Here is a 12,376-nt window from a genome sequence, read left to right on the forward strand (position 1 = left end):
TCTTCTTCTTCTTCTTCTTCTTCTTCTTCTTCTTCTTCTTCTTCTTCTTCTTCCTCTTCCTCCTCCTCCTCTTCCTCTTCCTCTTCCTCTTCTGTTTTCTGGCTTCTTTCACTCAGCAGAATAAATTTGCAATTCATCCATGTGGTTTTATGCATCAATAGTCTGTTCCTTTTTATTGTTTATTGTTTTCATTGGGTAAACCAAAATGTGTCTACCTATTCACCTGTTGATGGGCATATGGGTCTTCTTTTGGGAATAAAATAACTGCTCCTCCACCTCTTTCTGCCTGCCTGTTTTACTGGAAACATTGTGAGTCTCTCTGATCCTCATTTTTTTCTATATAAAAATATGGGTCTAATGGCTATTTTATAGGAGTTTTTTGAGAATCAAGCATTGAGCACATTGCTTAGCACACAGTAGATACTAAGTATTAGCTTCTTTTCTAAGTTGTAGTTTAATTACCTTACTGGCATTTATTGTAAACTAACATTTTTCCTCCTATCAAAATGTTTCCTTTTCTATTCATCTTAGTGTCTGCCTGCTTGGCCATTAGAATGAATGATTCTAGCCTCATTGTCCAACAAACATTGGGGTAGCTATACACTTGCCTCCTTAAAACATGATTCTTCTTTTGGATTATATTCGCTCCCATAACTGACTAGTCACAGTTTTGTTCACTGTATACAGTGCTCAGTGCCCCCTATAGGATGTCTATTAGGTTAGACTTGGAGACAAGAATCAGTCAGGAAGAGGGCTGTTTCCAGAAAATGAGAAAAGGTATTTGTATTGTAATGATTCTGTTTGTAACTAGATCCTGTGTTCACTTGAGGAACTTTTCGGGAGGGGCATTTGGAGAGGATTATGGATGAGGGGCTCAGCTAAAGCTCTACCAGTCCACCCTCTGGTGCTGCCACAGTTTAGTTCTCTTTGTTTTCTCCCTCCAAATTCTATTTTTTCTCATTGCTGCTCCTTTAAAGTGTGCCCATACTAAATTTTCTTGCCTAAATCAGACTCCTTCTATTAAAATAAATGGTGCTGATTTTTTTCTTCATATTCTTTATAAATATGATGTCCAACTAAGCTAGCAAATCTAGTTCAGTTGGCAGATGGCAGTGGATGAAGGAATTTTAATTTCCCCTTGTGGGTATTGTGAGTGGAGGTAGGGGCTCTGGGGTCTGTTTTGCTCTGACATCAATTTTTCTTACTTAAATTTGACCTTATTCATAGAGATTTTTGTTCACCAAGAAAGGGTGCTGATGGTAGCATGTAGGGGTAAAGTGGGTAATACACCAATGAAGTTGTGCATAAAAAAGCACATATCCTCAAGACGATTGGTTGGCAACATCATTTCTATATAAGGAAAACTGTATCTCATTGCTGTTAGGAGTTTCTTAATGGAATTAACAATCACAGTCTATCATTGTGCTACCTATAAACTTCTGAAATCCTATGTTATATATAGTGCTATCCACATATAAAGGTCCCAACTGACAAAACAACTTACAAAGGAACTACTTTTTTCTTCACCACTGAGAGAAGTGAAGACTCTTGTTTATCAACTTTTAATATCCTAATGATTAATAGGGACACTCCATCAAGAGTTTTTCATGGAAAAGCATATGTTTAGAATAACATAATGTATTTTATATTTTCTCAGGATAGCACTATAATATGCAGAAATCTACAAATTCTGATACTTCTTTGGAAACACTGAATTCTACCCGCCAAGGCACAGGAGCTGTGCAAATGAGAATCAAAAATGCCAACAGCCACCATGACAGGCTCAGCCAAAGTAAATCCATGATCCTCACCGATGTTGGGAAGGTCACTGAACCTGTAAGTCAAATATTCCAAATATCCCAAGTTCGTTGTCATGCAGAATTTTGTAAAAAAAAAAAAAAAAGGCTAATTAGTCTTGTTTTATTTGTTTTCCTAATGTGCATGAGAAAACTGTTTTTGTAATGCATTTTATCTTGTGTATTTATAGTCATAATAATATCCCTAGTTGCAAGGGAAGACTTGGGCTTAATCCAGAGTGATAAAGTGGATTTGGAGCTAGACTGAAGAGCACCTTTGACTCATTTTAAGGGCCTCTACTATCATGCTTCAGTGTCATAAAAATAATGAGGTTATGCTAGCATGTGGTGTTTGTACTTCCAAATACAGTACATCACTTTGAAAAGCCAGAGGCTAAAATTAGCTAAGAATGAATTGAGGAAAAAAAAAATCTTAAAAAAAAAAAAGTGAAAATCTCTTCCTTAAAATCTCCCTATAATATACGATACTGGAAATTATGATTTGATTTGGAGTGGGCTTAAAGGATTGAAATGCTGTGGCTATTTAAGGTTTGGAGAGGAAGCCATTTTGTCTCGATAATGTGTCATTAGGAAGATTTGAAATAAAATAGTTAGAGATGAACTCTACTGCCAATTGTGTTGCTGGCCCTGCACGCATCCTGAGCCACTAAACCCACTGATTGCGATGAGTCTCCTCTGGTTAATTTTCTTCCATAATGGTGGTAACTTGCAGCTGAGGCCATAGGATGTTACAAAATTATTTATGCAATGTTAGCCACTCTTTTGGACCCCAGATCTATTTTGTTTCTCACAGTGAGAGCAAGAGCAGGGAGAAATAGGTTAGCTGGGGACAGGCTGAGTTCCAGTCACTCTGCAGAAACATGTGAGCTATTAATTGAGTGTTCTGTTAATATCATAGGGGCCTATGAAATATTCAGCTTCCTAACTGAGTTATTAAATGAGATAAACTTGCTGAATAGCATGTTACCAGTTGCATTTATTCCCCATTTTTCACTCAAAAAATGAACCCACAACAATCTCAGGAGCTTGAGAAATATGTGATTTTAATCATTCTTTCCTCAGGTGTTGTAGACAAATTTAGCATGAGGAAGCCAGTGATTATATTTGGGGAGTGAGAACTACATCCTTAGATAAAGTAACTAATGAGATATGCATTTTCCTTTATTTACTTTCTCATTTAAAAGTATTGTCTCCTGGGAGGTACAACATGGCCAGCCTGACTTTGCTTTTAAACCAGCTAAAATGTTCATCAACTATGAACTTGAGACAGTGGTTAGAGTAAATTATTGGAATCTCTATAATGTATTATCGGTAAGAACTGTACCTTTGAAAAAGTTTAAAAGTTAAGTATATTTAATGATGCCTAACATATTTTATTGGCTGTGTTTAACAAAAGGCACTATGCCGCAGTTGTTTTTGACAAGCATGAAAACATCACAGCATGAGACTGCAAAAGGAATTATGGAGAGAAATTACAAGTGATCCATCTCTCAATGAATTATCCACCTCAATAGCCCGCAGAACTCAGCTACCAATTAACACCTACTTTATTACATGTTGGGATGTACTTAATAACTTTCATGTGTTTATGCACTATTACCTTGACTGATGCCTCTTGTACAATTAGGCATAATTGGCATATCAATATGCAAAAGTTAAAAGGATTAACCCTCTTAAAACTAATGAGCATTTCTGTATCCAGCTGCTAAATGAGACAAAATTAGCATTTTTCACTTTTGGGCAGGATTTTATCATGCAGTTTCTCATTGTTGATATTACCTTGTTACATAACTTTAGTTTGGGGGGTTGTATGCTGGACTGCTAGAGAATAAGAGTTTTCCAAAGTTAAATTAGCTATAATTATCCCAGCTTTTGTTTCCGCATTCTTAGCCTGGGCAATATGTATTCCTCGATAAGGAACAAAAATAAAAGTTACTTTTGGTTATGTGTGCTCAGTGCATAATTATATAAAAGGGGTATTTTAGTGAGGATGTGTCATTTCACCGAGAAAACTTGGCTCAGAGATACTGTATTGAAAGCTTGCCATGGCACTAATTTTCTTTCTGTCTCAGTTCTTTTCATCTCTTTTTTCCATGCACAATTTTCTGACTAGATACTGACAGAATGTAAAGTATTTTGGCATATTTATTCAAACAAGCCTGTTAAAGTTATCTGCTCAAGCTAAACTAAGAACTTGATTTTTCAGAAGTTGGGTGGTGGGGTGAGGTCAAGGGGGAGATTTTGAATTTAGAGGTGGGAAGTGATGGGTACTAAAAATGTGTGCACATATTCACATGCAGTAGGGTTTGCTGTAACAGAAGCGCATACATGTAGTCTCTACAGAGAAAAATCAAAAGTATTTAGAGATCATACATATGTCATGCATCCTACTTAATATATATGGCATATGCATACTACTTGTTCACTAGTATAACAATTATGCAAATCTAATATGACTTACTGGACTATATAATAACACAAGGATCTGATATTACATTCATCATGACTTAATTCATTACAAAAATGATAAAAATTTTCTAGGGTCAAATCAATTCTGTAATTTTCTCATAAATTCATAAATTCCTCTCATAAATTTTGTTCAATTAAAATGTTTTGAATGTGACTCTTAACTTAGAACATAATACAAAATTCTACTGTAAATGTCGCAAAAGCTTTGATTCTTAGTATCTTAATTGAGGAGTACTATGAAACGTCAATATAAACATTTATCCAACCCTAAGCTATGCAAACATAGGTGAATTTACTTGTTAAATTAGGAATTTTGATAACCTAAATGTTACAGGAAAGCATCTCAGTAAAACAGATATGAATCCTCCATTAGTATTTTTTTTTTATTATTATACTTTAAGTTCTAGGGTACATGTGCATAACGTGCAGGTTTTTTACATATGTATTCTTGTGCCATGTTGGTGTGCTGCACCCATCAACTCGTCAGCACCCATCAATTCATCATTTATATCAGGTATAACTCCCCAATACCTCCATTAGTATTTTATTGGTGATGTGCATCATTTTCTTTAGACATCAAATAATCATTCTAAAATTCGGTTAATAAAATCAACGCCTTTTCAAAATTCAGAGAGGTTACTTTTTCACCTGGGAAATGTTGGAGAGGTGGGCAGTTTCGAGAGGGGGAAGTGGTTTGCAAGAAAATCGCCCATCTGTGAGAGAGATCTGGAGAGCTCCCTTTGGTGGGGAAAGTACAGTGTTTGGTCTCAGCGATTTGTTGTCCCATCCTGAGCAACAGAGTGAGACCTCGTAAAGGTAGACAGCTTATTTACTAGAATGTGCTAAAGAGAAAATCAGACAGCTGAGGACCGGTAGATGGGGGCAAGTGAACTGTGCCTGTTTAAGGACCAAAAAGACGAATGTGCAATTCAGCAAATAGTGATTGCAGAAGGTTTAATGTGGCTTTGATGTTATTTGTAAGAGAGATGCTCCTGCCTAATACACAGTTTAGAATAGATATTAACGAGGAGTTTAAATAGCCCGAATCAGGAAACTGCAGACATATGATTTGCAGGCGAGAGTAGTTTCAGCATTTAATGCTAGTGTCTTAAGCAGCAACGTGTATGAATATTCACCGTTTCCATCTTGTAAACCCCACAGAAGGGCATTACTTCATTCATGGCCATCATGAACAGGAAAATATTTTTTTTTAATGGGTGTTCAGATAAAGACTTAGGTGGAGCCATTTTTAAATGTGAACATACAAGATTCCTTTTACTTCCATTAACAGACTGTTTGTTCACTTTCAAAATATATTATCAGAAGAAAAGAGGAAACAATTTTCTTTTGTTTCTTACTTCTGTGATTATCGGATACTTGCCAAAGTTGTGGCTAGCCAAAAAGGCAGACATAAAAATTGCTACTAAAAATATAAACCTTCTGTTTAGTAGAGTTTTTAAGAAATATTATGAGATTGTAGGGCTTGTCCATGTTTACTTCAAATCAAGCTTATAGTTAGGTTTGAGGCTTTGTTTGTATAAATTGTCCTGAAGTGGATCCTGATATTTAATTAAAATGACACTAAATCACATTGAATTGATAAGACTTGGCATCTCAAACAAAGGTAATTGCCCGTATTGGTTTTGTGCAAAAATAGCGCTGCTTGGAAAATGTGCAGCCAACACAGACTGTCAACTCCATTTATAGATCAATATGTGAAAACCATTGATCAGGCAGGCATGTGTAACAGTAACACTTTGCATTTATTTGTTGTTTTTATACCACATTAAGGCTTACAGGATTATAGGATTCCTAAATATTTTGACTTCCTCATAAATATATGATCTGTTGCATGTTAATTAAATGAGAGTCTGCAGCCATTTCTAAAATTGTTTTTAGTTTGATGATTTCCTTTTATTGCTGTGGATCGTATGATCTGAAAATGGATTAGTTTCCTTCTGCAGAAACATTATTAAAGCTTATTTTAATGTGTCCTATTTAGTGTAAGATTTGTCTGTATTTTTGCTTTGAAAAACATAGATGCAGACAATTATGTTCTCGTAGCGAGTGGCTGATCTTTTTTTATTAACTGGACATTCTCAGCGCTCAGGGTAGAATTATTTCCTGACATATTTTGCACACCGTGTAGATAACGGGTTGTCTTGATTTCCCTGATAGAATTTCTTTTCTTTCTTTTCCTTTTGTCTAGCTCTGTAGTACAGGCATCTGACCAAACATTATGTAGAAAATAAACTGATCATCTCAATTAAATTCTAGACACACACAAATATAATTTAAATTCTATTTTTCTGATTCAAGAACAAGCCTTATGAACTGTTCTTATACACTGCATTCTTCAGTTAAATCTTTCTTATCTCATCAATGTAAGGACAGTGTTTTGTTCCTAATCTTTATTGGACTATTGTGGATGATATTTGTAAGCCATTTTGGTTTATAAGGAAAAGCTGGAGGACAGTGGAGTGAGACTCTCCAAAGATCCAAGCCTCTGATATGACTACACAATAATGTGTCTTCCACTGCAATTTTCTTTACCACTGAGATGGCAGTTTTGTTGAAATTTTTTAATATTTTCTATATACATTAGGAGTACTGCTTTCAAGACAGTGCTTTTTATACAATATTAGAATAATAAAAGAAACAAGATTTTAGAAACAGCAACAAACAAATAAGCATGAAATTCAAAGGTTTTCTAAGGTGTTTTGCAGACTTGCTGTAGAACAGATGAAAAAGTTTGTCAGCTAGAATTTTGACTTTTACACAATATGCCCCAGGGGAGAAGAAGATTCAAAAACCACTGGAGATTTCTTTCCTTGTCCTTGCCACCCTTTGCCATCTCATGCTGTGAAAATCTTTAACTCTATTTACCAAGCACAAATTGGACTTGCCAAGAGGTTCAGAAAGTTTATGACGACAGTGAAGAGTCCATACTTCAAAGAAAGAGCTAGGGCTCTCACATCCACATATGTGGCTCTGCCGTTTCCATCTTAACCTGAGCATAGCTAAATTTGTTTATAATCTCCTACTGATTGAACATGGTGCTGAATGTACATGAGATACATTTTTTTAAAAGTTAGTCCTCTGATTACTAATTTGAATCCAAAACTCTAACCTTGTTAGCATCTGGACTTATTTCCATAATAACAACCCCTTCAGAACCTACAAAGTAATGAATAATTGACAACAAATGAAATGTTTTGATAGTTGTCGGCACAAAGCATGTTTAATGTTTTGTGTTGCTTCCTAGCTAATTATGTAGATGACACATTTGTCAGACCTTGACTGCCATTAGAAACGTGTTTCCAGAGGGGAGAAAAACAGGCTATTCATAGAGTAATTAACTAGAATGCTCAATGACCTGTGAGAGATTCAAATCGCTGCCAGTTCAGACATTGTTTTGTTACAGAGCAGAGGGGTAATTAAAATTCCAAATTACAGTGCTGTGATGGAGCATTTGTTTGTTGACAGTATACTCTTACTCTAGTTTGTTAATTTTTTTTTAAATTGCTTCTAATCCATTTGATAGCTTTAGGAGTTCCGTCTTTGAATTTACTGACAGCTAATATGATGGTAAATTGTACTTCAGTCGAGTACTGCGTGCCTCACAATTTCAAGGGACCACAAGGTGGGTGGGATAAAATAGCTGCTTCTCAAGACTGACAGATCAGGTGCTGTCAGCAAGAATGCCTCTAACATGGAACATCTTGTCAAATACTGCTTCCAATTCCATATGAGGAGGAAATGAACTGGTGGAAAATACAAAGGTAAAGAGGAAAGCAACAATGAACAACTAGAACGGAGCAAGAAAGCTACTCTCCCAATAAGAAATGATTGATTAAGTGTTCTGTTACCGAGGAGGAGAGAAGAGTGAGAGCTGAGGATGATTTGGGAAATGGTGTTGAGATTGTGGTGCTGAGTTCAAGGCAGAAGATGCGGCCGTCTGTAGGAGGGCTCACCTAGATCACCCAAAGAGTGGCATGTTTCACAGTAACACCTTTCATCTCAGGTCAATAACAAACCACGGAATGACAGGTATCATTCATGAGCTGTTTCAAGGAAATACCGGGATAGTTTACAAATCTAGAGGGCTAAAGTAGTCTAAAAAATTCAGTTCCAGTGGAACATGTATTTAGGTTGCTGAAAGTGAGAATGTAGTTTTATTAAAAAGATCTGACAGAAGTCACACGGTGTTTGATGTAGGCGAACTGACAGAGGCATCCAGTGAGCGCTGATTATCCCGAAGTCACTGTCAGCTAGGATTGATTTTCACTTTCTCCGTTTATGTAACGGTTCCTGTAATACAGCTGACCCCAAATCACGTTACCTTGTCATTTCTCTGCATGGATCAAGAAGAGATGAGCTGAAAATAGCTAGACACTGACCTTGAACTTACCAGAAAAGTGAGAAGTGACAGTGGGGTTTTTCTGTAGTTCATGTACAAAGACGAAGGCACACTGTTCCTCTGTCAAGTTCACTGCGGCAGCACAAGGGGGCAGAGCAGTACTAGAGATTACAGGTAACACAGCTTCTGCAACAGCATGGAAAGAGTCTGAAATGCAGAGTTAGAGCCAGAGGTCTCATTTTACATCTTAGTGTAGACATAAAGGAGAATTACTGATGAATCAAAATCTCAGGTCCCGTGATGTTCATAATCAGTAATCTAAAAGTGTACATTCTAATTAAAAAAGGTTACCTAATACGCTGCATGCCAGCAACTATGCTTTTCCACTAAATTATTTGCAGCATTTCTTATTTAATTCGTATATTACTCTTCACTCTAAAATAACTTTGGAACCATAGTCAATATTATTAAGAGAGTTTTAATTTATGGCATACTCCCAAGGTGATATGTGTCACTTTACATACAGTTGTGTCAGCAGATGGGAACATTCTTTACATATTTACCAGGTATTAACATCCAAAAATGAAAACTGGAGAGTGTTTAATGGCAGTGTGCAGTCACAAACAGGTAAGAGGCAAGCTAGAAAATGGTGTTTGCTGTTTGATTTACATTTATTTATGCCTGTACATCTTCCCATTTTAATACCTGCCTCAATTTTCAAAAATGTATTTTAATAGATCATCATTATAACCTTGATTAATCTAAAACACAGTATGTCAAACATTTATCCTTTGCTTGCTAGCACTTAGTTAAGCTAAATCATTGCTGTACTGATGCTGAATGTTTCTGATAAATGGCACTTTAAAATCTTGGCAAGTGAAGCAGAGAACTGAAGCAGGTTGAGAAACAGAAGAGCAAACACTGACTCAATTATCCCCCAGGTTGTAAGTGCCTTACGTAATGGCACGGTAGCATCTTTGCTTGTGTGATGGCACAATAACATTTTTGCAGGCCTCCACAATAACTAGACTCTTTCTTGTATACAGTAGATTCTATGTATGTGTACATGTAGTATATGTATATATGCACACACATTTCTTTATATAGATATATAGAATATATACATATCTATGTACGGATACATATAAATACATGGAGAGATGTATATGTCTATAATATATATTTGGACCTATTTTTATATTCCAGGAAAAAATCATAACATATATATTTATAAGCTGAAATATCAAGATTGCCTCAAGGTTCTTCTTCTGTAAATATAACTCAGGACAAACTGACAATAAGAGCAGAGAAACAAGTAGACTTCCAATGTGTTTCAGGGATAAAATAAATAGGAGATCATTCTATTGCAAATAATGTGGCAGAAAATATTCAGAATATCTGTGTCATCACAGAAATCTATAGTACCTAGTTTTTGCCCTCTGGCAGAAGAAAAGCACAAGTCCTCTGACTTAGAAAGATTTGCTATTTGGAGGAGGCAATATAAGTGGGGGCGGCGGTGTGTTTATAGCTATAAAATTTGTGTGTCTAAAAATGACACCTTCGAAGGCAAGCCTGAGGAACAGTTGCATTCCTTGAGAATCACACAATTACTTTGCCTTTCTGCGCCTCAGAGAGTGCAGGAGACCTCTTGCGTGGCCTCTCCTAGGTGGTAGGAAAGCCATCCCTAAATGGTTGATTAACCTCTGCTTCAGAGGTCAAGACAGACATAAAGGTGTTGTCTGCTAATACACTTCCCCAGAGTTTTGTTTTTTGTTTTATTCTTTTTCTTTCCACTGCCTTCAGTGTGCAAGGCTTTTAATAAGGGACTTCAGTCCCTGATGTGTTCAGATTCGGTTTATTGTTACCATCTGTTTAATTATCCTCTCAGGTTTGTGTTGGGAAGCATTAAAGTATTTTATCCAGCCTTTGAATCCCTGTGTTCCTAAAGAGATGTGGGTAAAGTACATGTCAGTTTTCAAAGAGCATATTAAAAACTGATAAGCAGAACCATCTCCAAACAATAACATGTAAGGCAAAGGCATTTTTTTACATTAATGCACTTACAACTAATTAGCAAATGTACAGCAATGTGGCACTCTCACGGAAATGATGCCATCTTCTCTACATGCAATCTCATATGCTTCTCCTTTGAGGTGATGGGTTTTTATGATTCCTATTCACTTCCAATGCACTGACAATAAGTTTATTGGGGGAAGAGATACGGAATTTGATTTGTAATAGGACATATATGTCAAGCAGATCTGTGGATGTGCTAAAGTTAAAGATAAATCTCATACCCAAAGAAAAAGGACAGAATGTTTGGGGAAAATGAAAAAACTCAGGGAAAATTCAGTTATGTGATTTTTTTCTCCTCTTCCTCTTGACTTTCCTCCTCATTATTATTATTACATTTCATGTCATCATTTTTATTACTACATTGCATGCTTTTCTCTTCTGGAGCAAAAGCAGCATGTTGCTTCCAGTAAGCACTATAGTCACCATTGTATCTGGTGCAGTTTTCCATGTGCAAAAACCATTGATAACAAAAATTACACTGGCTGACACAGACATGTTATCAGTTTATGTCCAAATTATTTTATATATGACTGTTACTGAAATTTTTGGAAACTATAAAACAAAATTAAGTGTGAATGTGTAAGTAGCAAAATGTTTTAGATGTCAGACAGAACCCTGAAAATCAAAAGGAAATAAATCATGCTTTTACTTCCTAAATCAAACAAAGAAGCCAAATGACTAATAACTATTCCTCTTTATGCATCCCTTACACGGTGATTTCAATAAACTTTTTTCCTGAGATTCCAAGATGTTATTAGATTAAAAATGTATTTGAAAGTGTTCAAAAATGCTAGTTTTGTTTTTATGTAAGTACCTTTCCACAGTACCATAAACATAAATGACCAAAGTACTGATCTCTTTTTATTCCTTTATGAAGAAACCAATGCTGTTCTTGCCTTATGCTCTTACATTATTTTTGTGAGGGAAGAATAGTGATGACACCAACTTTCCTCCACTACTTTTGGACACTAAACCTGCTTTCTTTCCCACAGGGTAAAATAAAGCTGCTGTCTTCATATTACCAATGAGAAGGGACATGTGTCTCCTTGCATTGAATTGTCTCAGATCATATCATGTAGCACAAAGTGACCCAATATAGGAAGACAGGAAAACAAAGTGACAGTTTTGTTTACTCTAATATAAACTCCAACATCAAAACGTGGGGCAAATCCTAGAGGCCCACTGCCAGATCCCATGAATTAAATAGCAAGAGCTGATATTCTGTACTTAAAAAAATGTATTCAGGGGATATTCTGTAATCAGCAGCGAAAGGTTAATGAACAAATAAGCTTAGCTCAGGTTAGACAAACTGAGTGTAACTACCACTGTTTTTAAAGCCATGAGAAAGTGAATCTGGCTGATATTTGATAATACATCACACACTGTGGTCTTACCTATTGATCACAGGCTGACAATGGGTAACCTTTCATGGCAACTTCCTCTTTTGCCATGAATTATTGACAGTGTTAATGCCAATAACACATGATCAATAGACAGGAAAGAAATTTACATTCCTGGATGTACTATCCTTAACCTCCATCCCTTTAACATCAAGAAAGACAAGAAAAGACAGAAAGACAAGAAAGAAAGAAAGAAAGAAAGAAAGAAAGAAAGAAAGAAAGAAAGAAAGAAAGAAAGAAAGAAAGAAAGAAAG

General features: G+C 36.0%; 1 protein-coding gene across 1 annotated transcript in view; it reads left to right on the forward strand.

The window, feature by feature from the left end:
- The window catches only part of ARHGAP15 (Rho GTPase activating protein 15), a 630,040-nt gene that overhangs the window by 24,911 nt on the left and 592,753 nt on the right, over positions 1–12,376 (forward strand). Inside the window, exon 2 of the mRNA XM_011935698.1 lies at positions 1,658–1,836. Coding sequence (XP_011791088.1) covers positions 1,672–1,836 — 165 coding nt within the window. The 5' untranslated portion in view covers positions 1,658–1,671. The remainder of the gene's footprint in view (positions 1–1,657; positions 1,837–12,376) is intronic.

This window comes from Colobus angolensis, unplaced genomic scaffold (assembly GCF_000951035.1).
Source record: "Colobus angolensis palliatus isolate OR3802 unplaced genomic scaffold, Cang.pa_1.0 Scaffold147, whole genome shotgun sequence".
Lineage (NCBI taxonomy): Eukaryota > Metazoa > Chordata > Mammalia > Primates > Cercopithecidae > Colobus > Colobus angolensis.